The 20,323-nt window shown below is 42.1% G+C and overlaps 1 protein-coding gene across 1 annotated transcript in view; it reads left to right on the plus strand.

Annotated features, from left to right (window-relative positions):
• LOC108439313 (opsin-5-like) overlaps positions 1 to 20,024 on the plus strand; it is a 33,420-nt gene extending 13,396 nt beyond the window's left edge. Inside the window, exons 3-6 of the mRNA XM_017717637.2 lie at positions 2,754 to 2,916; positions 10,140 to 10,267; positions 12,877 to 13,211; positions 19,392 to 20,024. Coding sequence (XP_017573126.2) covers positions 2,754 to 2,916; positions 10,140 to 10,267; positions 12,877 to 13,211; positions 19,392 to 20,024 — 1,259 coding nt within the window. The remainder of the gene's footprint in view (positions 1 to 2,753; positions 2,917 to 10,139; positions 10,268 to 12,876; positions 13,212 to 19,391) is intronic.
• The last annotated feature ends 299 nt before the right edge of the window (positions 20,025 to 20,323 follow it).

Consider the following 20,323-nt stretch of genomic DNA (forward strand, 5'->3'; position numbering starts at 1 on the left):
TTCAATTCTACACGACACATGTGACTCATGTGACTTAACTCTCATTCAATATGGCGACAAAATGCGAATGTTTGTGTATGTGGTTTAAAAATGATCCTGCCAGTAATCGCTCTGTTTTTCTAATGTGGCTGTAATCTGTCTCATTCCTTAGATTCAGAACTCATAAAAAGCCTTTAGCCTCAAATTAGCCTTTGGCATAGCAGCTCCCTAGGCAGGGCTGTGCATTCATTAGCCTGGCATGCAGTGTGCCTCCATCGGTCAGCTGTATCACTCAGCAGCAGGGTCTTGAGACCCATCATTTCAACCAAGCCAGAACCACTGAACGTGCTGATATCAACAGCATGAACAACGGTGATAATTACTGAACTGACACTCAGAGATACAGTGTGTGTGAACAAGAAGGAGGGATGAGACAAATTACTTTAGAAATTTGGATGCGAAATAATATTTAGCTCTGTTTTTGAGACTGAGAAGTAGCTGTGTGCTGATGTGTTCACACCACGGGTTTATCCGCATAGTGTTCAGCTCTGTTTTGAACTGTTTTGCACAATATAGATGTTAAACATGTTTATATTACTCATTATCTAATAGCAAATACAAAGTCTATACAGTAAATAGCTATGTTGAGCATTTTATTTGTGATGCAGAACAGATTTTTCCAAATACAAACTATTTTACAAACGTAATTGTATAGATATCAGGACTTACAGGTTAGTTAGAGTAGATATAGAGATTAATACTGGTGTCGGTACTCTGTATCAGCCAATACTAATGGAGCAGATTGTCTTCAGCTCTTAAATAGTCCTATTTTTTCATTTACATCTGTTATATAATGCAGAGCATGAGACAAGAGTTGACTTGCATCTTAAGCTAAATGATTTCATAACATCATTATGTGTTCCTCTTCTCATTCAACCGAGAACACTAAGGGTGAGAGAAGAAGCCTAAATGCAAAAGACAGAACTGACTTTGAAGTCCAGTTTCAATGAAGTCCATCAGAAAATCAAAGACATATTTAAACACACACTCACATATGAACGTGTATGTACACACATAATCACACATGCTGATGATGCAGGCTCTCCAGCCCTTCCTGAAAATCTTTGATCAGGATCATGAAAGCATGTTGAGGATGTGTCTATATTCTTGTAGCTTACCGCTGGGCACTGATTAACACAGAGTGGGGAAAAAGGTAAAAAATGAAACGGGATCCAGATGAAAGGAACCACATTCCTTTGCTTCTCTCTCTCCAAGCTGTCCAATTGAAAGGCTCCTGTAACCGTTTAGGGGTGACATGTTCAAACAGGGGATATCTGAGTGCATTCCAGGCCTGATTCAGGCTGTGTTATCTTAAGGAAGTATTATGTGGTATTGTGTAATATCCAGAGTGTATTGCACGATGTTTTAAGAAATGTACTTATCAGCATTCATGATGTCTTCAATCAAAAACAAATCACCATCTCCAGATGTTGTTATACATCCCCAAACTGATTCACCACCATGCTTGAATGATGGTTGTAGGCATGGTTTGATGAGTCTTTTCTTGCTTCAACGAGATACTGTCTTCTGTTACTTCTGCGTATCAATAGAAGCAATAAGAGTTGAGAGGGAGTGTGTTATCGTGAAATAACATCAAGGCTGCGATTTGGTCACCATAGATCATCACAGCTGTTTAATATGTTTTAATGTTCAGTTCCTTCCACCAAATTATAGCTCCTTAACAAGCAGCTTGTTGCTGCGTCACAGTAACGAGCTCCACCTACTCTCTGCACAGCCGGCAGTTCATTCTCCAGCTTCTCAAACCAACTGACCAACTTACAGTTTGGGAATTCAGTGTAGTCTCATCTTCAGAGTCTGACCAAATCGGCTCAAATGTGATCTTAAAAGTGTCTGTTTTCTGTTTCTGCCGCAAATTAAGAAGCAAAAACGTTCAAATGGCTTGAGCGTCTCCTACAGCTGTCAAAGCCGTTGCTTAGAAACGGCGTCTCAGCAGAGTGATAGTGGTGATTGTGTGAAAAACCTGTGATGTTATGGTAAAATAACCCGCATGGTTAGAACGCTTCTCAGCCAATCAGCTTGCTCGCCCGGACCTAACTGTTGTATAAAACTCCATAAAGTCCATGTCAGACGTCAAATGTTGGTACAGCTTCCATTCTTTTTAGGAAAAATCTGCAGGGGTGTTTTTCCGCACCTCTAAAATTCAGTCTTAGAAGTTGGTTTTGCATTTTCTGTTTCTCACGATCCAAGTAATCCCAAACACGTTCACAAGTGTAAATAAGCTAGCTCATCCTCTACAGAGAATAAAACTAAGTAGGGCATTTTCTGCAAATTTCTGTGGGCAATTTGTATTTATTTGTCGGGTTTAACATATTGGAAAAAGAAAAACTAAACATGAAATGTCTTGTTGCCAGTTTTTACGGCTTGTACTTTTTTCCAAAATAGACACATTGTTAATTCAATTTACATTCAATCTGAACTTCTTTTTTTTATAAAAATGACAGAAAAATAGACTCCACCCACAAAACAAGACTAAGCACAATAATAACTTCATCAATTAACAGATGACAAATCTCCTGGACTACTTCTAAACAGAAGTATGGTATCACTTGAAAGCTTGAAAGCTCCTAAGTTTCAGTGAGGCACAAGTGGAAGTTCTTAATATGAAATTGCAACCTGAATTTGTTGAAGCTGGTGATAACTGTGGCTTCTACTGCTGAACTAATACATGTTTTTGTCTTTCTTTCTCTCTGCAGGAGTCTGCTCACTGCTGGGGAACAGCACACTGCTGTATGTCTCCTACAAGAAGAAGCGTTATCTGAAACCGGCCGAGTTCTTCATCATCAACCTGGCCGTCAGTGACCTGGGGCTGACTCTGTCTCTTTATCCACTGGCCATCATATCCAGCTTCTCCCACAGGTCAGCCCAGGCCTAATGAAAGCTTCAGGTGTTTTTCTAGATGGACTGTTTTGTTTCTTCTTCTTCTTTCGGCTGCTCCCTTTAGGGGTCGCCACAGCGGATCATCTGCCTCCATCTTGCCCTATCCATTGCCTCCTCTACTTTACACCAACCATCTCCATGTCCACCGTCACTACATCCATAAACCTTCTCTGAGGTCTACCTCTTCTCCTTCTACCCGGCAGCTCCATCTCCAACATTCTTTCCCCAATATATCCACTATTCCTCCTCAACACGTGTCCAAACCGTCTCAACCTGGCCTCTCTGGCTTTACCTCCAAGATGGACTGTTTTGCTTAAAATGCATAATAATAGCTACTCATATTGTATTCAATACACTTTTATTTCAGTGAGCTACATGTTCACTGTGCTGAGTGTATTAGTAACATCTACCTTCTAGCTACACTCATTAGCAGTTTCACCAGAAACAGCTGCACGCTGTAGGTTTTAGTTAGAGATTGTAGCTCATCTGTTTGACGAGCCTCCTTTTACTCCAAGGAGATCAACACAGGTTTGTTAGGACTACTGCTGAGCAGATATTTTTTGGGTGGTGGTTTTTTTTATCAATGTCAGTGTCATTGCTAGGTTGATAGTGGACCACCACCTAAAAATATCTAATGTGGGTCTGTGGTCAGGAAATAACAACGGATGAATAACAACTGTGCCAAAACAGGTGAGTTGTAGTGTTTAACTGGTAACACTTTCTTTGAATGTCCACCGTTAATAACCGTTTGAATAACCACCGTTAGCCTGGCACTGACTTAACACTGCATATCCAATATTATGCTGTTTGGAGCGTCTGAATATTTAGGACTGAAGCCCTGAAGATGCAGCCCTAACAGCACCAGCGGTAAATATCTTTACGCTCTCCAAGCTGGGACTGGCTTCTTTGGCACTGACAGTATAACATGTTATTAACACTACTAATCATGCATTATTTTAACAATTCATAATGTATAATAAACATGGTTATAATGTGTAATTCAGTGTAATTATTTTTATAAATATTTATAAAGATGTTTATAATGCCTTATGAATGCATTATAACATGTTATAAATGTGTTTATATGTGCAAGCAAAGCAAAGCAAAGTTTATTTATACAGCGCTTTTTACAACAGATGTTGTCACAAAGCAGCTTTACAGGACAATCATTATTACAGAAAGAAAAGAAAAGAAAATCCAGGTCCAAGCCCCCATGAGCAAACCAGCGGTGACGGTGGCAAGGAAAAACTCCCTAAAAGAGGAAGAAACCTTGAGAGGAACCAAGACTCAGAAGGGGAACCCATCCTCCTACGGTCGACACCGAATAGCAAACATTATTAGTATGATGTATTATAATATAAAGTGGGAAAAGAAAGATCTGAGGGTGAGGATTGCACAGCGTTGTAAAGCAAGAAGCTCAGTGGTGGTCAAACCGGTCCAGAAGGCTGGTGAGCAGCAGCACTCAATCAAGGCAGAAGAGGCAACAGCATCAGGCGCACAAGATGGGCAGCTGATCAGCTCGGCAGAGAAAGGAAACAAAAACACAGAGTCAGTTTTGTAAAGAGAGGCTGACCACAGATTACAGTAAAACAGAGCAGCAGAGACTCCAGCAGGTCTAGACCTGACAGGGAAGACTAATCACCAAATGCTTGACTATTCAAGTAAGTTTTTAGCCTAGACTTAAAAACTAAGGCTGTGTCTGATTCCTGAACATTAGCAGGAAGATTATTCCAGAGCTGGGGGGCTTTGTATGAGAAAGCTCTCCCCCCTGATGTAACTTTATTAATTCTAGGTACCAGTAGTAAGCCAGCACCTTGTGATCTAAGTAGGCGTGATGGTTCATAGTAGGAGAGAAGCTCACTCAGGTACTGAGGGGCGAGTCCGTTTAGAGCTTTATAGGTCAATAATAGAATTTTATAATCAGTGCAAAATTTAACTGGTAACCAGTGCAGGGTTGATAAAACTGGGCTGATATGGTCAAACTTTCTGGTTCTTGTGAGGACTCTGGCTGCATTTCTTAATTTAGCGATATTGCAGAGATGCAGGAAGGCTGTTCTAGTGGTATTAGTTATATGTGCGTCGAAGGACAGATCAGCATCTATCACAACACCAAGATTTTTAACAGATGAGCTTGATGCAACTGAGAGATTTTAAGTGTTAAGTTAGACAGTTTGTTTCTAGCTGCTTTTGGACCAAGAAGCAGGACCTCTGTTTTATCTAAGAAGGAGAAAGTTACTTGACATCCAGCCTTTTATGTCTTTTACACAGTCCTCAATCTTGCTAAGTTTAATTTTATCATCTGGTTTGCTTGATACATATAACTGAGTGTCATTGGCATAGCAGTGGAAGTTTATGCCATGTTTATTGATAATGGAGCCTAATGGTAGCATATATATTATGAATAATATAGGTCCTAAAACAGAGCCTTGTGGAACACCATACTTTACTTTTACAAGGACAGATGATTCACCCTTTACATTAACGAACTGATAGCGATCAGTGAGGTAGGACCTGAACCAGGAAAGAGCTGTTCCTGTTACCCCTACAAGGTTTTCTAGTCTATGTAGTAGACTGAGATAGAATGGTCTATTGTGTCAAATGCTGCACTAAGGTCAAGAAGGACTAGCAAAGACACATTTCCTTTGTCAGAGAATGACAGGAGATCATTTACAATTTTTAATAGTGCTGTTTCTGTACTGCGATGTGGCCTAAAACCAGACTGAAATTTTTCAAGTAGATGATTCCTATGTAAATAAGAGCTTAATTGTTTTGCTACCACTTTTTCCAGGATCTTAGATATGAAGGGGAGATTCGATATAGGTCTATAGTTTGATAATTCACAGGGATCGAGGTTAGCTTTCTTAATCAGCAGTCTAATTACTGCAAGTTTAAAAGTTTTTTGGATGTATCCAAGGCTAAGAGAGGAGTTTATTATTGACAGAATAGGCTTGGTTATTTCTGGTAAGATTTCCTTGAGTAGACGTGTAGGAATTGGATCCAAAATACAGGTAGATGATTTTGCAGAAGAAACTATTTTGACTAGTTCATTTTCTTGAAGTAATGTAAACGATTCCAGCCTATCTGCAGTGACTGTAATATTCTCAGGGTCTAGACTGGCATTAGAAGACAGCAGGTTTGTGGAGTTTAACTGTGTGCTTACAAATGTAACATTCATAGAAAGTGTAAAGTTTAACTTTTGGACACTTTGGGAAATCGGCGACCTCTCTGGTGGACATATGTAGCTGCACTGTCTGAGAATAATGGCTAGGCTGTTTATCAAACAATAGAGAATACATTCTGAAGCAAAAGAAAAACAGACACTGCTATCAGGTAATATTGTGAAATTAGCCAGCTAACATTAGCTATGAAGCTAAAACAAATATTCCAATCCCACTGAGGATGAAGTCGGCTTCTTACTCGCTGGCTTCTTGTTCAAATTTTCCGTTTCCACCTTAAATGGTGCATCCGTTGCATTGTAGCTTCTGAGGCATATGCCTCATAATAACTGCTCCCATCCAGCCTTCCACCATTAGAGCAATAATATGTTTAAAACAACTGGAGCTATAGTGAACCTGTCTGGAAATAGACATCAGTGTCTTTTGCCCTATGCACAGCGAGGAGGACAGTTAGAGAGCTAGAACTATCTCTAAGGGAGATAGATCTCAGAGATCTGCAGAAAATGATAGCATTCCGGAGGTCCCCAGCCTTCAGAACTACAATTAGAAGATGCCTACTTATGCTGCAATATGTTTGGAAAAATGGCATCATGGACTAATGAAGTAGCAGGGGATTCAATTACTAGGGTGTGGTTGAATGTTCCAGCAGGAGAGGGATCACAGGACATTGCCCACAGGACACTGTTGGACTTCTATTTTTGGTTGGTGGACTATTCTCAGTCCAGCAGTAACAGTGAGGTGTATAAAACCTCCAGCAGCACTGCTGTGTCTGATCCACTCAGACCAGCGCAACACACACTAACACAGCACCATGTCAGAGTTACTGCACCACATACCTGAAATTGAAATTTACATAACAAGCTGCAGCGCAGCAGGTTATGAAGGTTCTACCTCATGTCCCTTGAGTGAAGATATCATGGAATATCAGAGGAAGTATAAATGTTCAATTAAAAAACAAAATGTATTCACATGAATTCTATTTTTTTCAGAATTTTGGAGGAAAACAGTCCTTCTTTGTAATCTATTTTGTCGGGTCACAAACAGGTCATGATATCACTCTCCTGTAAACTCATTATTTGATTCCACAGGGTGACCAAATATTTACCTTAGCATTAGCCGCGGCCACCGTCTCATAAAAACAAACTGTTACTATGAAACCTCACAGTAAAGTGCAGTCTGGCTCTTTATTGCACTCTTACTCAATTACTCTCTTTCAAAACAGTCCAGTGGCTGAGCCTCACACAAAATCCCTACAGTGATCTGAACACGGACCCCTTCTGAAAACAAGCAACATACAACACTGTGAAAAAGTCACACAACATCTATTTAACGTCCAGTCAAAATGGCCATAAGTTATCAAAGCAGAAGGCTTGTATTTAACTGAACGATTGCACAGACGCCTCAATTCAATATTTTTTATCAACATAAATTGTGTCCACTCTTTTCTTTTATTACAGCTTCCATTCTTTTCGGGAGACTCACTTTCAGTTTTTCAGAGAAATCTACGGGGACATTTTTCCACACCTCTCAAGTTCAGTCTTAGAAGTTGGTTTGCTTTTCACCATCCAAATAATTCCAAACACATTCAGTGGTGTTGAGGTCTGGACTCTGGGCTGGTCAGTCCATTGTTCAGCTTCTTAGTTTGATGTGTCCATCTCCTTTTCTCAGTGAGGTTCTTCTTGAACAGCTACACATCCTTTCAGACCCACAGCGCTGAGTGGTCTTCTCACTGTGGAAGGATGGACAGACACAACTGTGGGTGTTTTCAGACCTTAAGACTAAAACTAGAAAATTTGACCATCTTAGTCCAGTGCTATCATCACTTCACTGGCTGCCTGTTAAATTCCGTATTGATTCTAAAATTCTTTTATTGACTTATAAAGCCCTACATGGGCTCGTTCCTGAGTACTTACAAGACCTTATTTCCCATTATGAGCCATCATGACTACTCAGATCCCAGAGCGCTGGCTTATTAATAGTTCCCATAAGGCTGCAGCTGGGGGAAGAGCTTTCTCTTATAAAGCCCCCAAACTCTGGAATGATCTTCCAGAAACTGTTCGGGACTCAGACTCAGTCTCAATCTTTAAAACTAGGCTGAAAACTCACTTGTTCAGTTTAGCTTTTGGTAGGTGATGTTCCCCCTTAGATAAAGGCAGCAGATCCAGGGGTCCATGGACACAGGGAATTATAGTAAACTGAGACGCTGGTGCTGTCGTCCCGCTGCTCGCATGCGGTCATCCAGGTCTGTGGACGGTGGAGCGGAGGGATGTCGAACTGTTTCAGAGTGCTGCCGTGTCTGTGTGTCCTTCTGGTTCTCTCCTTTTAGTTAAGCTGTCATAGTCAGATCTGCCGGAGTCGTTAGCCACACTCTGGAAATGTTCACATCCCCTGTTTTACGTACAAACAGACAGAATAAAACTAATTCCCTCTCCCTGCCTTTTTTCCAAGTATACAACCGCCAACATGTGCGGTCGGACACTGAAGTACAACTGACTGTTGAGCCCTCTTGCTACCCACTTCAGACCAGCTGCCCACACCCCAGCTACCACCACCTGCCTTGGACTAGCTGCCCACCCTACACTGATGTTCTCATAGACTCCCAGCTAGTCCTACTACCAATACTACCTGCCACTGTTGCCCCTGGTTTTTACATTTTTTACTTGTTAAAACTGTCTTTTTTGGATTTCTGTGAAGCTGCTTTGTGACAACATCCATTGTAAAAAGCGCTATACAAATAAATTTGATTTGATTTGATTTGATTTAAGCAGCGGGCGGCACGGTGGCGTGGTGTGTAGCGCTGTCGCCTCACAGCGAGGAGGGCCTGGGTTCGATTCCCTGGCCAGGTGACCAGGGTCCTCTCTGTGTGGAGTTTGCATGTTCTCCCCGTGTCTGCGTGGGTTTCCTCCGGGTTCTCCGGTTTCCTCCCACAGTCCAAAGACATGCAGTCAGGCCAATTGGAGATGCTAAATTGCCCCTGGGTGTGAGTGACTGTCTGTGTCTGTCTGTCTGCCCTGCGATGGACTGGCGACCTGTCCAGGGTGTATCCTGCCTTCCGCCCAAAGACTGCTGGGATAGGCTCCAGCATCCCCCCGCGACCCTGACGGAGAAGCGGCTTAGAAAATGGATGGATGGATGATTTAAGCAGCTTGATTTTCTCCTCTCTTTCAAAGATGAAAACTTTACATGCTGTTTATCTGGTGGGGGCAGTTTTGGAGGTCTAAAAGGCCTTTTGACGGCTGTTTTAGTCCCATTTTCTCTGTACTTTTAAACCCTTTTTTCCACTTGTTTTCCGGAGACTTTTCCCTCTTCTTTCTGCACACTTTTTGAACTCTAGGTTTGGAGACTGCCTTTTTATGCTGTGATTGTTTTTCTGCCTTTAATATGCAGAAAGAATTGTTCCCATATTTTTTATTCTAAATAAATTACGTTTACATTTACAAGTACTTATATTAATTACAGTCATCATGTTCACAAGATCCAGACAAAAATATCCAGACACCCTTAATAAAGGAATTCAACCCACTGCTGGCAAATCACGCTCACACAGCTTCTATAATCTCCATAGAAAGGCACTGGAGCAGATGCATTTGAGCCGAAGGTCACCATGTCCACTGCCAAGTGTCAGCCAGAGGGGTAACCCAGTGGAGCTGGGTTCTCTGGAGTGATGGAAGTCCATCCAGTACCTTCAGGATGAGTTGGAGTGTCCAGAACTGAGCATCCAACATTAGAACCTGACCTAACTAGTGTTTTAGTGACTTAATGCAATCAAATCCTCACAGCAATGTTCCAACATCTAGTGTAAATCCATCTCAGACGAGTAGATGCTGTTACCCAAGCAAAGTGGTACAAACTCTTTATTAATACCCGTGATTTCAGAAGAAACATTGGATGAGCAGGTGTCTGCAAACTTTTGGACATTTTATGCATTATTTACATTTATTTAACTAAGACTCAAATTCTCTTTTACAGCAGGGTCCTGTACTGTGAAAACTACTCTCAGTATCTTCCGTCTGTGATTTTTTACAGGTGGTTGTTTGGTCGGGTGTTCTGCATCATGTATGCCTTCTGCGGTGTACTGTTCGGGATCTGCAGCCTGACGACGCTCACCCTGCTGAGTCTTGTGTGCTTTGTGAAGGTGTGCTACCCTCTTTATGGTAAGCCTTTACCTGAGGTCACGCACTGAACAATGGCCTGCCTTTGAATGTGTTCAAGCTATGTCAACAAGGAGATGAGGGCACTCAACTCCAGGAGATCAATGTAGATGTGCACAAGCTGTCATTATATTTGTGTAGTGGAAGGTCTATTTATATAACTCTATTAGGAGGATCAGACTCTAAACAGCATGCTATGAAAACAGCTCCAGGTAGATAAATAGATTATATCAAACAGGGCTGTTTCTTGCTATAAAAGCATGTACTTAGGGTCCCTGAGCCCTGAGGATCCCTGTGGTTGGGATAGTGTAGTGGGTAACACCTCTGCCTTCTACACTGTAGACTGGGGTTCATTCCGCCACCAGGGCAAACACCCTACACTATACCAATAAGAGTCCTTGGGCAAGACTCCTAACACCACCTTGGCCTACCTGTGTAAAATGATGGATAAGAGCGTCAGCCAAATGCCAAAAAATGTAAAATCTTATGGCCCTGTGACTATACAGGTTTTTTATTATTATTATATGTTATTAATGAATTTTTCCAATTCTGATATTGGCAGAAAAATATCTTCTGAACACATATCTGATTGATATTTATGAATTTTTGCTGGACTCCCCAGTTGGCCAGCTTACACGAATCGCTGCGTCTTACTGAGTCTTACTGAACGACTCACTGAGTGACTGACTGATACCCATGTTAGAACTGTGCATGCGTAAGCAACTCTGAAGACCAACAGTAGGACGCAGTATACGCCTAATGAGAATTAGAATGAAATGATATCGGAGTCCTCATACTCATACCTTACATGTAGAAAGAATGGAGAAGAAACATTCACTGAAACATATTATGGGCCACACAAAAACAGTGCTAACAACAACATGATGGTGAGTGCAGCAACACAGTGGTTAGTACTGAATGTTTATCTGGGCTCAATCTGTGTTGGGCAGTGTTGGAAACTCTGACTGTGCTGTACAAGCAGTCCCATTTAACATTATTTGCACTGATCCAGGTGAGGTCAAATTCATCAAGCACTAATACTTGACCACAAAGTTCACCAGAACATAAACTGGAGTAGTATGTTGACCTCAATTTTAAGAACGTTTTGGGAAGAGTATAACAGGGTCCCGTTTAAGCAGTAGAACGTGAGAGGGAGTGTGTTATTGTGAAATAACATCACAGCCGTTCGTTCTCCAGCTCCTTACACTAAATTCCCAAACTGTCATTAACACTGAGCAGCTTTTTTGTTTTGTATTGCAGCTGTTTTATGGCTCAGTCCAATTTGGTCCCACTCAGGGATCAGACGACACGTTTGGCGAATGGTGTCGGGTTCATTTCTGGCTGATTCCAGGTTGCTCAGCTGTTCTTCTGTCTCAGCTGCGACTGAAAAGCTGCTCAGTGATGATGACAGTTTGGGAATTTAGTGTCGTCTCATCTTCAGAGTCGGACCAAATCGGCTGTCGGTCAAATGTGATCTTAGAAGCGTCCGTTTTCTGTTCGTGGCAAAGTTAGAAGTAAAAACTTTCAAATGGCTTGAGCGTCTCCTACAGCTGTCGTTGTGAAAAACCTGTGATGTTTTGGTGAAATAACAGCGCGATTAGAATGCGTCTCAACCAATCAGCTTGTGTGGCCGGAACTAACTGTTGTATAATTGCTAGTATACTAGGCGGACGCATGTGCGGAGGTAAGCAACTTTTACTATAAGGGCAAATCCAGGGTCATAGTCGAGACAGTCCAGGTTCATATAGCCAACACGGACAGATTGGGGGACAGACATGACATAAACCGGAATAACCAGCAAACAGAGACCGAGACATCAAACAAAGACCAGCAAACACAAGGGGCAAACACAGGGCTTAAATACACGGAACAATGAGGGACAGGCGAACACAATCAGGGGCCAATCGTGACAGTACACCCCCCCTCCCCCACCCCCCCCCCAAAGGCACGCACACTGCTCTTTATCTGCTTACTGTGTATTCTGCTGTAACAATGCAAATTTCCACCAGTGGGATAATAAAAGTCTATCTTAACTTATCTCATCTTATAATGCTAGTGCTTTTAGAATTAATGCTAGAGAATGAGTGTTTTTACTCATAAAAACATGCCGGGCCAGAAGTCCTAGATACCTCTCTGACTGTCAATAAGAGCAGTAGTCCAGAGTTTCAGATCAAAACAACAGTGTAGCTCTGTGTCAAAACTTTTTTACTGAAATAGTTACTGTAAAACTTACACATACTTGGTAAAATGTATATTAATGTCTGTTACTAACTTAAAAATAAAACATGGAATGTCTTTTACAAGCGTCAACTTTCTATGTTTAACCTAGAACGACTGAATTTTAATGTGAATTGGCAAACGCTTGCTACTGCAAGCACATAGGGGAGCTAACAACCAATATTATCAGAGAGGTGTGTTTCTTCCTCATTTTTGGCTGAGATTAGACATTTATGACCCAAACTGAAGGCCTAGAATTGTTGCTGGTTTACAGTATGATTGTAAAAATGCCAAAACCAGTCCTAAAACTTTGAACTAGAACTTGTCCTCACTCTAGTTAAAATAACAGAAGTCTAGTGTATGTAACATAAGCTCTTCTGCCCATCTCTATGCAGGTAACAGGTTTACTGCGACTCATGGTCGCCTCCTACTGGTGTGTGCATGGGCATATGCACTGGTCTTTGCCTGTTCTCCGCTGGCTCACTGGGGCGAGTATGGACCCGAACCGTACGGCACGGCCTGCTGTATCGACTGGCGCTTGTCCAACCAGCGCAGCAGCGCCCGCTCGTACATGGTGGTCCTGTTTGCTCTCTGCTACCTGCTGCCCTGTGTTCTCATCGTGGCCTCCTACACTCGCATCCTCCTCACACTCCACGCCTCCAGGAGAACCATGGAGCAGCACATATCCGCTCCAACTCACCTGAGCAACATCCACACCATCATCATTAAGGTCAGACAGCATTAGTGTTCTTAATGCAGGGGAGCTACAGACTGATAGTGTATCACAATTTCTGCGTAGTTTAAAAGTTTACCTCAATTTTAAACATCGTAGAATATTAGAAAAGTGGAGCTGCCTTACTTTGCTTCAGTAAAAGATACTGACTGAATACAGACCCGCATTTCTCCCAAAATATACAAACATACACTGACTAGCAATTTCATTAGGTACGCCTCCTTGTTTCTACACTCATTGTCCATTTGATCAGCTCCACTTACTGTATAGCTGCACTCTGTAGTTCTACAGTTACAGACTGGAGTCCATCTGTTTCTCTGATACTTTGTTAGCCCCCTTTCACCCTGTTCTTCAGTGGTCAGGATCCCTCACAGGACCACCACAGAGCAGGTTTTATACATATAGCTCATGAGGGAAGTCATGTGTCATGAGCTGGCTTGGTGGCTATGTAAGGTGTGCGATACCTGTCTGCACACATATCCCTTATTGCTGTCGTTGGTGAAAGGGGCGATTTATCAGAGCTTCAAAAGGGATGATCATTGGCTTTCAGGCCAAGGGTGGCAGTATGTCTGAAACTGCACCGGTTGTGAACTGTTTGTGAGCTGGACAAATTTTCACCATTGTGAATAAGTGACGTGGAACCTGTGGAGCACCATGTGCCATTGATGTAAGTAGGTGACCGTCGGTTATGAGGGCGCATGAAGGCAGACCCACACGCAACAGTGGAGCAGTTCACTGCCAAAATGAACCAGGGGGCTACCAGACGTGTGTCTAAAACAACAGTTCAGCGGACCCTACTGCATATGGGGCTCCGAAGCAGACGGGTGGTCACTGCACCTCTACTAACGAAGTTGCATCAGCAGAAAAGGCTTCAATTTTCACAGCAGTTTCAGAATTCGACCTCCTATGGTTGCCTTCTCTGATAAGTCCTGTTTTCTGCTTCATTGAACGGGTAGCCGTTGGTGTGTCAGGATGAGAAACAGAGAACGAACACCCTGCAACCGCTGCTGGAAAAACACAAGCTGGTGGTGGCAGCGTTATGGTCTGGGCAATGTTTTCATGGCATTCTCTGGGCCAACTCATCCATGTGGAAGGCAATCTCAATCAATTAGGGTATGAATCCATCCTTGCAGATCACGCACACCCGTACATGCTAGTTGTGGGGTGGATGGGATCTTCTAGCAAGACAATGCGACATCTCACATGGCTAGAAATGTCTGACATTGGTTGGAAAAGCATGACCAAAGCTTAAAACGTACTACCCTGGCCCCTTAATTCCCCAGACTTGACCCCAGTTGAGCGTCTGTGAGACCTTGATCGTCGTGTTCGCTCTAGAGGTCATCCCCCACATCAGACAAAGCAGTGCTGCTGGGGTTTTTAAACACCTCAGTGTCACTGCTGGACTGAGAATAGTCCATCAACCAAAAACATCCAGCCAATGACGTTAAATTCAAGTACATTTCCACAAATCAGCTTTACAAAACATGCGGGTCCAAGCACCAATGAGCATCACCAAGGGTGACAGTGGCAAGCCTATAATGATGATCTCTAAGTGTGAATATGAGAATGTGTTATGAGGCAGGTGAAACAATGTCTAAAATTAAATAGTTTAGGTCTATGCAGTATCACCAGGGGAGTGAATAAGTTCCCCCAACAGCACGTTTAATGTAAAGTCAAGCACTGTCCTTCATCAATAAGCTTCGTTGAAGTTCAATTACCCAGCATATAAGAAGTGCACTCATGCATTTCCACTGTTCTCACTGACCTCAATAGATTCTCAGGTGTTATTGAGTCAAATGGGAGATGATTTTTCTGCAAAAATGAGAAAAATGGATGCTCGTTGTCTTTGGGAGACCTTCAGGCAGACTGTAATTGATGAAAGGTGGCAGCTCATTGGAGCAGTTGTGTTTAGACGAGTCGGTCCTTTCTTCACCTCTGGTGTTCATTCTCAATCATCGTTATTGCAAAGTGTCAGTAAGATAATGAACTCTCTCTTATAGACACCCAACTCTCATCTATCCTGAAGCACCGTCTTTGAGAAATCTTTCTTTTGTGCTCACTTTAATGGGGTCTTGGTTTGCACTTCTGTCTTAAAGATCAGGACAGTCTCAGAGGGTAATGTCTGAGAATTCTTGATACTATAGCAGCTAAAAAAATTTGACCGGTGCTGGTTGCTCAGCAAACATCAAATCAAATCAAATCAAATTTATTTGTAGCGCTTTTTACAACGGATGTTGTCACAAAGCAGCTTTACAGAATTTCAGAAAAGACAAAGTTTTAACAGGACTGTAAGAATGTACAGAAACCCCCTGGTGGACAAGCCGGGGGCAACAGTGGCAAGGAAAAACTCCATCAGGACTGAGCAGGAAACCTTGGGAGGAACCAGGCTCACCAGGGGGACCCATCCTCCTCTGGTCAAACTACCTACAAGTGATTATACTACTAATATTAATAGCAGTGGTATTAGTAGTAGTAATAGCTAGGAGTCTATGAGAACATCAGTGTAGGGTGGGCAGCTAGTCCAAGGCAGGTGGTGGCAGCTGGGGCATGGGCAGCTGGTCTGAAGTGGGAAGCAAGAGGGCTCGGCAGTCGGTCGTCCTTCAGTGTCCGGCCGACACTGCCATCATTTCTGCAACTTGAGCTGAAGTAAAGGAGACCACAGGCATTGAGTTGTAGTGAGTTTCAGAAAATGAAACAAAACAAAAGCTTTAAAAATTAAAAAAAAAAAAGTCTGCATACATTCTTAAAATGATGGTTCTTTAGGGCTCTTTGGTCAAGAAAATGGTTCTATATAGAACCACGAACAGTCAAAGAACACTTTGCATGGTTAAAAGGTTCTTTGCATCGTGAAAGCGTTCTTTAGATTGGGGAAAGTGCTATAGATATGATTTTATATAGCACCAAAATGGTTCTTCTGTTGTTACAAGCTCATATAGTAACAAAAGCAAAACCATTTTTGGTGCTATATAGAATAGAATATAGAATAGTTAGTCAGAGTTCAACAAAATAGCAGATGTTTAGAAATAGGGTTGTTGGGAACACCTGGACCGTTTGCCTTGTGTGGGGACTAGATAATTAGACCATATATAGTAGAACAATCTAGCATACGCTCTAAAAATAATGGTTCTTTAAGGTTCTTTAGTAAAGAAAACAGATCTATGTAGAGCCATGAACACTCAAAGAACCCATTGCAGTGCTGGACAGTAACTCAGTAACTAAGTAAATGTAATTAGTTTCTGTACTTTAGTATTTTTGGTGTATCTGTACTGAAGTTTCTCCGTTCTGGGCGACTTTTTCCTTTCACTCCACTACATTTCAGAGTCTAATATCCGACTTTTTCCTCCTACATTTTGAGAAATCTGTCGTTCCTTTTGGTTTCTGTGTGTATAAAAACGTAACATGTCAAAACGAAAGAAGCGCAAAGCCAGAGCACCAATCAGGGCCCAGCGGTCACTTTGTTTAGAGCTGGTTTTGACCTGTTGGTCATACCGACCCAGTGCAGCACGCGGTTTAACGTCAGCGCAGCAGCGTAAAACTTTGGGAGAGTCTGTTCAACATAAATGATGAACTAACCTAACTTTGTGTAAATAGAGCTCAATATAGAAATATGTCCACATATGCAGTCGAGACTGACGCGGCTTTTTTCTGAATTTCTACAAACACCATTTCATTTTATAGTAAATGAGTCTGGGCTGGTTTATGTTTATGAACAGACGCCTACAGATCAACATAGTAAAGGAGCTCATCTGTGATCCTGAGTTTAAAGCCAGTTTTTATTCAACTTAAACTTGGAACTAAGTTGTAAATAAATCTGAAACTGAAACTTTGCTTGTGTGTAAAAAGTGATTTCAGAGCCACTCGGTTCTCCCTGATGGAAACTGTTTACCTTCAGTGTTTTGTGCTTCTGATCATTTTAATAGACGTCAGCGTCGCTAATTAATGATGTTCTATTAAAAGACTGGTTTACCAAGAGAGACGCTGGAGGACTTTCACCTGAAATGAGTTCATGAAGCCAGTCTGGTTATAAAAATGATAACAGGACCAGATCAGAGCCAGAATTACTCTTTTAGTACTTTTACTTTATACTTAAGTACATTTGAAGGGAAATACTTTAGTACTTTTACTCAAGTGGAGGTCTAAAGGGAGGAACTTCTACTTTTACTGGAGGAATATTTTACCTTGGGTGTCTCTACTTTAACTCAAGTACATGATTTGTGTACTTCGTGCACCTCTGACTCTTTGTATGATTGCCCCATAACAGCCAGAGAAATCCACATACTTACTACAACTGAGGTCTCCATATGCTTTGTCTAAGTAGACAACAACCTCCATAATGTGGCAGCAAGCTACTTCCAGGGGTGTGCTTACTTATGAGCATGCATGTACTGGAAAAGGCAGAGCGCAAGGTTGTTTTGAGTTTGTCTGTGACATTTATGCACTGTTCACAAAACAGTCCAGGCTTTTGCTCCGTGCGTGAGTGCAAAATGTGCGACAGCAAAAGTGAGGCATATCACCTGCCACTATTTACAGGCCATTCTGACCTTAAACAAAACACAGATTCAAATATGAGGGTAGGCAATCTGCTTATCAGTCCAAGAGATAAACGTGACCTGACCCACAGCATTAGAGTTGTCCACCAAGATTTAAACGGAAGGAAACTGCTGTTTTTAGGCTTCTCTTTTCTCAACATTTCACTCCAGTTCATTTTTTTATTGATGCCTTTTGCCCTCCAAGTCGAGGCAATCATGTAGTTGCTGTTACTGTTGATGTGCTGCTAAAACTCAAATATATTGTCACATATATATATATATGTGTGTGTGTGTGTGTGTGTGTATATATATACATATACATATATACATATATACACACACACACACACACACACACACACACACACACACTCACTGGCCACTTTATTAGGTACATATTAGGTGAGTGCTAGTAAAAGGTTGGACCCCATTTTGCCTTCAGAACTGCCTTAATTCTTCATGACATACTTTCAACAAGGTGTTGGAAACGTTCCTCAGAGATTCTGGTTGGTTATTTGAGTTCCTGCTGCCTTTCTATCATCTGGAACCAGTCTGCCCATTCTCCTCTGACCTCTCACATCAACAAGGCATTTTTGTCCACACAACTGACCGCTCACTGGATATTTCCTCTTTTTGGACCGTTCTCTGTAAACCCTAGAGATGGTTGAGCGTGAAAATCCCAGCAGATCAGCAGTTTCTGAAATACTCAGACCAGCCCGTCTGGCACCAACAACCACGCCACGTTCAAAGTCCCTTAAATCACCTGGCTGTCTATTGCAGAAGTCTGGAGAGGCCACGATTGCTATAATTTTCTGGATTGTTATCTTGAGATAATAAAACGATTAACTTGTTATCTCAAAATAACAATCCAGAAAATTTGCACTACCTACCTCATGGCCTCTCTGGACTTCAATCAGTCAATCAGTCAGTCAATCAATCTTGTGAGTGATTAAATTCTTAAATTGAAAATGTAAGTAAACAGGCTGTTTTAGACTTTAATGTTATTGAGCTTCAATTAATGAGTTACTTGAAACTTAAACAGCCAATTTACTTACTTTTATAAGTTCTATTTTTAGAAAATGATTGTTTCACAGTGGCATAGTTTTTATTTACTAAGATTTCAGGCACTTATGCATTTTCTCGATTGAACTGCCTCTACCTCTCTGAGTTTGAGGAGGGGTGAATGTGCCCCTGAATACAACCATGGATGATGTGTGTGTAGACCTGGGGTGAAATGCATGATATGTTAAAGATATACAGTTTGAATGGAAGGCCAGGCCAGGCCATGCTCCAGGTTAAATCAGCTGTTTTAGTGAGGCAGAATGCTTCAGTCTGCAGAGCTGTAACCTGGAAGGACTGAAGTCTGACACTGATTTGTAAAAGCTACCATAGGCATAGCATACCATAGGCTAACTTAGCAACTGTTATGTGGCTAATACTAAAGTTTCAGCCTCAACACGACTAAGGACACTGTTTGATGATACCTCATCGTGACAAAATATTTGTTTTTATTTAAAATAGTGACTGAATATTTGTTCATTTTCTTTATTAAAAAGTCTGTTATAAATCTCTGCCAATACCGTGTGGCTATGATGCATTTGCACAAACTTCCACAGCACTGATCTAATTGTATTTTCCTTCCCCTCAGCTCAGTGTGGCAGTGTGTATCGGCTTCTTTGCTGCCTGGAGCCCATACGCAGTGGTGTCCATGTGGGCCGCCTTCGGCCAGATAAAAAGCATCCCTCCGCTTGCCTTCGCCATGCCCGCCATGTTCGCCAAGTCCTCCACCATCTACAACCCCATCGTTTACCTGCTCCTGCGGCCCAACTTCCGCAGGGTCATGTGGCGTGACCTGGGTCTGCTGCAGCGGGCCTGTTTTAGATGCTGCCTCTGCTCCACCATCCCCCAGCGGCCTTGCCGGTCTAAAACAGTCCCACTGCAGTCTCTGAGGAGACGACTCCACAAATCCCACTCAGTCCATGGCGAGCTACCGGGTTCCAGAGCTAAAGGAAGCATGTGCGAGAGATGCGGTGATGCTTTTGAGTGCTTCAAACATTACCCCAAAGCATGTCACCTCGAAACCAGAGACAATGGAACTTCACTACGGTGCCCAGTAGCAGGTACAATACTGCCACTGACAGTGGGACTCAAACAGCAGCATAAATCCACTAAGAAGACGTCTGTTAGAACCAGGATGTGGGGCAAACAGAGAGCAGAGATTGAACATTTCAAGATTAGCTTGGAAACACTGCCTGTTCATGCAAAAATGGCTTGGCCGTGAGGTGACTCTCCATGCAAATATGGCTTGGTGCCTAATAACAATTTTTTAGTGGCATTGAAAAAAAAAGTGATCTTCAAAAAAAGGAAGTTTCTTTTATGCCATCAAACAATTTCACTTCATATCAAAGTGAGTCCCTTTTGGGACACTTTTAAGCAACGTGAATGGGAAATCAGACGATTGTCCTTCCATACCATGATGTATTCTCAAACGAAACACAGTTAAACTCTGCTAGCATGGTGCAAGGACTTGTGACCCAGTCAAACTGTCCTGTAACATTGGTGCCTCAGGATCATGGCCCT

Source organism: Pygocentrus nattereri, chromosome 2, assembly GCF_015220715.1.
Source record: "Pygocentrus nattereri isolate fPygNat1 chromosome 2, fPygNat1.pri, whole genome shotgun sequence".
Lineage (NCBI taxonomy): Eukaryota > Metazoa > Chordata > Actinopteri > Characiformes > Serrasalmidae > Pygocentrus > Pygocentrus nattereri.